Here is a 3,055-nt window from a genome sequence, read left to right as displayed (position 1 = left end):
CATTTTGAGTTTATTTTGGGGCATACTGTAAGAATGTGGTCCAGTTTCATTCTTTTGCATGTAGCTGTTCAGTTTTCCCAACACCAAATGAGGAAGAGACTCCCTTTCTCCCCATTGTGGTTTCTGGCCTCCTTTGTGGAAGATTAATTGCCCATATAATCATGGGTTTATTTCTGGACTTGAATCAGTGCCTTTATTCACTCTTCACAGCTGCCTAGTATTTTATTGTAGCAAAAGACCCCAATTTGACCAGCCCCACATTGATGGACATGGAGCTGGTACAAAACACCCCGGTAGGCACGTCCCTGGCATTTGGGCCAATCCCTCTAGAGAGGGTGGGTTCCTTTTAAATTATGATGCCCACCAGTTTTCCTTTCTTAGAAACTCTAGAGTAGCCTATACTTTTGATAGAAATGTAACAGGTCACACATATACTTAATATTTTTCGGTAGCCACATTTTCAGAAATGCAAAACAACAGTGAAATTCATTTTAATAAGGCTGTCTTCAACCCACTGGATTCTAACTAGTATTATTTCCATGAGTAAATGATATAAAAATTATCACTTACATTGTTTCTTTGTACACCTTGGAAATCTGGTGTGTCTGTTACACTTGGTATGCCTCAAATTTGGACACTCGGTTTTCATCAACGATCCTTGATCTGCATTTGGATTCCATAAGATGGACAGTTGAAGAAGCAGATTTGCACATCCAGGATGTTCCAAATATACTTCGAAGGTTTGCAATCATTGAATTGACTATCTGAGGTTGCTTTTGGTTCTGTTTGATCTTCCTTTTTATTTAAAGACTAAGTCATCTCTGCACCCAACGTGGGGCTCGAACTCACAACCCCGACATCAAGAGACACACGCTCTGCCGACTGAGCCACCGGGTGCCCTACTTTCTATTTTTGAAGTTGTTTTTGATTCAGAGAAGAGAGTATCAGTTTTTAAATTTTAAATTAGCATAAAAAACGCTGTTTCTCAGACACAACGGCCACATTGCAAGGGCTCCATGGCCTTACAGGGCAGTGGCGGCCGAATCGGATGGTGCAGAGACAGAGCCTTTCCCCGACTGCAGAAAGCCCCGTGGGATGGCGCCTGCTCTGTGCGGAGCTCCACCTGCAAAGCGGCAGAGGAGCTCGGGGTTAGGTCAGGAAGGGACACTCTAGGTTCTGGATCACAATGGCCCTAGCCGGGGTTCAAGCCTCAACTCCAGGGCACTGGGGAAGGCTGGGGAAGGCTGGGAGTGGCAGGGTCAAGGTGGGAGCTGAGAGCCTTGGGACCTACCGCAGCCCCCTGGGGACCCCTCCCCACAGGGGCTGTGCCGCCTGGCGGCTGGGGAGCCCGGGCTCTGGGGCTGGGATTCCAGCTCGGCCCTGTCTCCCGCCGAGTCACGTGGCCCCAGCGTGCTCATCTGTAAACTGCCAAAACACAACAGTGCCGACCCCAGGGCTCACGAATGTCCTGTTGGAAACCCCGGTGTGGCCGCAGGCGTGGGCTGTCGCGTTTCTCATCAGTGATGCTCTCTCCGCTGTCGCCCCTCTCCCCGCTCTCTCCACAAGTTTTCCCTAGCTTTCGAGAACTCCCTGCATCCTGACTACGTCACGGAGAAGCTGTCCCTGCGGATCCTCCTGGAGGAGGCCTCCTGGAGGCCTGCGCCGTACCGTGGTGCTGGGTCCGAGCAGGAGGAACCACGAGAAATTCCTGCCTCCTGACGCCTTCATCCACGTCAATGACTTCCAGAGCCCCAAGGAACTGGCCCAGGCCCTGCTGCCGCTGGACACGGACCACGCCCTCTACCACCGCTACTTCTGCTCGCGGGAGACCCTGCGGCCTCGATCCTTCCGCAGGGCCCTGATGTTCCGCAAAGCCTGCTGGCGGCTGCAACAGGAGTCCCCCTACCAGACGGTGCCCAGCACAGCCTCCTGGTTCACGTGAGCTGGCCAGCCTGGGGCGTGGGCTGCTCCAGACACACCTGCTGGGGACCTCACTGCCAGGGTGGTGGCTCACGGATTGCTGGGGAGCTCACTGAGCTGGGGCTTCACCTACTGAGCACCTGTGTGGCCAGGAGATCAGCTCTAAGGGATCCTACCTCCCAGGAGCCTCACCTCCGGGGGTCTCACCTGCTGGGGACCTCGGTTGTTGGGGACCTCGCCTGCCTGGGGACTCCCCAGTTAAAGGAGGGGCGTCCTCACCTGCTGGGAATCTCACCTGCTGGAATCTCATTTACCTGGGACTTCACCCACCCGCACTATGCTGCCAGGACATCGGCTCTAGGGACCTTAGCTGCCAGGGGCCTCACCGCCTGAGGGGCCTCACCTTCTGGGAACCTCGGCGGTTGGGGACGTCACCTGCTGGGGATCTGAAACAGGTCATCTAGCCTCACTGGGACACACTTGCTAGGAGCCCCACTGAACTGGGGTGTCACCTGCTGCACCCCTCACCCACTAAAACTCCCCTTGGGGTCCCGCTCACTGGTGAGGGGTCTGCCAGATTTGCTTGTGGTTTCGTTGCTGTTGCTAACTGCCCGCGGGGTATGCAGAGGGACAATAATGGCACCATTCTCCGGATGGGAATGCTCCGAGGAAAACCGATGTCTTCTCCCTGATTTTAGAACAGCGGTTTGCACCGAGGGCCGCTCTGCCTGCCCGGGCACACTCGGCAAAGGCTTGGGAGGCTGGTGGTTGGCACAGCTGGAGATGGGCTGACAGCATCCAGTGGGTGGGGGCCGGAGATGCTGTTCAACAGCCCACAGGCCCAGGTAGGCCCCCCAAAACCAAGAATGGCCTGGGTGCCAATGTCAAGAGGTGGAAAAACCCTGGAGGCCAAGCCCCACAGTGGGTGGGAGTGGGGACCAGGCTGTCTGGGGGTCCATGGGGGGGCAGGGCTGGGACAAGTGTAGAGGGAGGGCAGGGACTGCCCACGAAGGAAGGGGAGGAGGGCAGAGTGGGGTGCTGAGCACGTGTAGCCCTGAGACTGTGTGTGACAAGTGCTGACCACGGGGGCTTGGAGTGAGACCCCTGGCGAGAGATCCCACTGGGTGTGGCCAAA

The 3,055-nt window shown here is 55.6% G+C and overlaps 1 protein-coding gene across 1 annotated transcript; it reads left to right on the top strand.

Moving 5' to 3' along the window:
• The first annotated feature begins 269 nt into the window (after window positions 1-269).
• LOC116629436 (alpha-(1,3)-fucosyltransferase 5-like) lies at window positions 270-1,942 on the top strand. Its single transcript, XM_032399728.1, is given in 3 exon segments — window positions 270-293; window positions 1,567-1,635; window positions 1,637-1,942. Coding segments are annotated over 3 exon segments (399 nt in total).
• Window positions 1,943-3,055: the final 1,113 nt, after the last annotated feature.

The sequence above is a fragment of the Phoca vitulina genome, unplaced genomic scaffold (genome assembly GCF_004348235.1).
Source record: "Phoca vitulina isolate PV1807 unplaced genomic scaffold, GSC_HSeal_1.0 scaffold898, whole genome shotgun sequence".
Classification (NCBI taxonomy): domain Eukaryota; kingdom Metazoa; phylum Chordata; class Mammalia; order Carnivora; family Phocidae; genus Phoca; species Phoca vitulina.
Note: the sequence above shows the minus strand (reverse complement) of the source record. Positions and strands in the feature narration are given on the sequence as shown.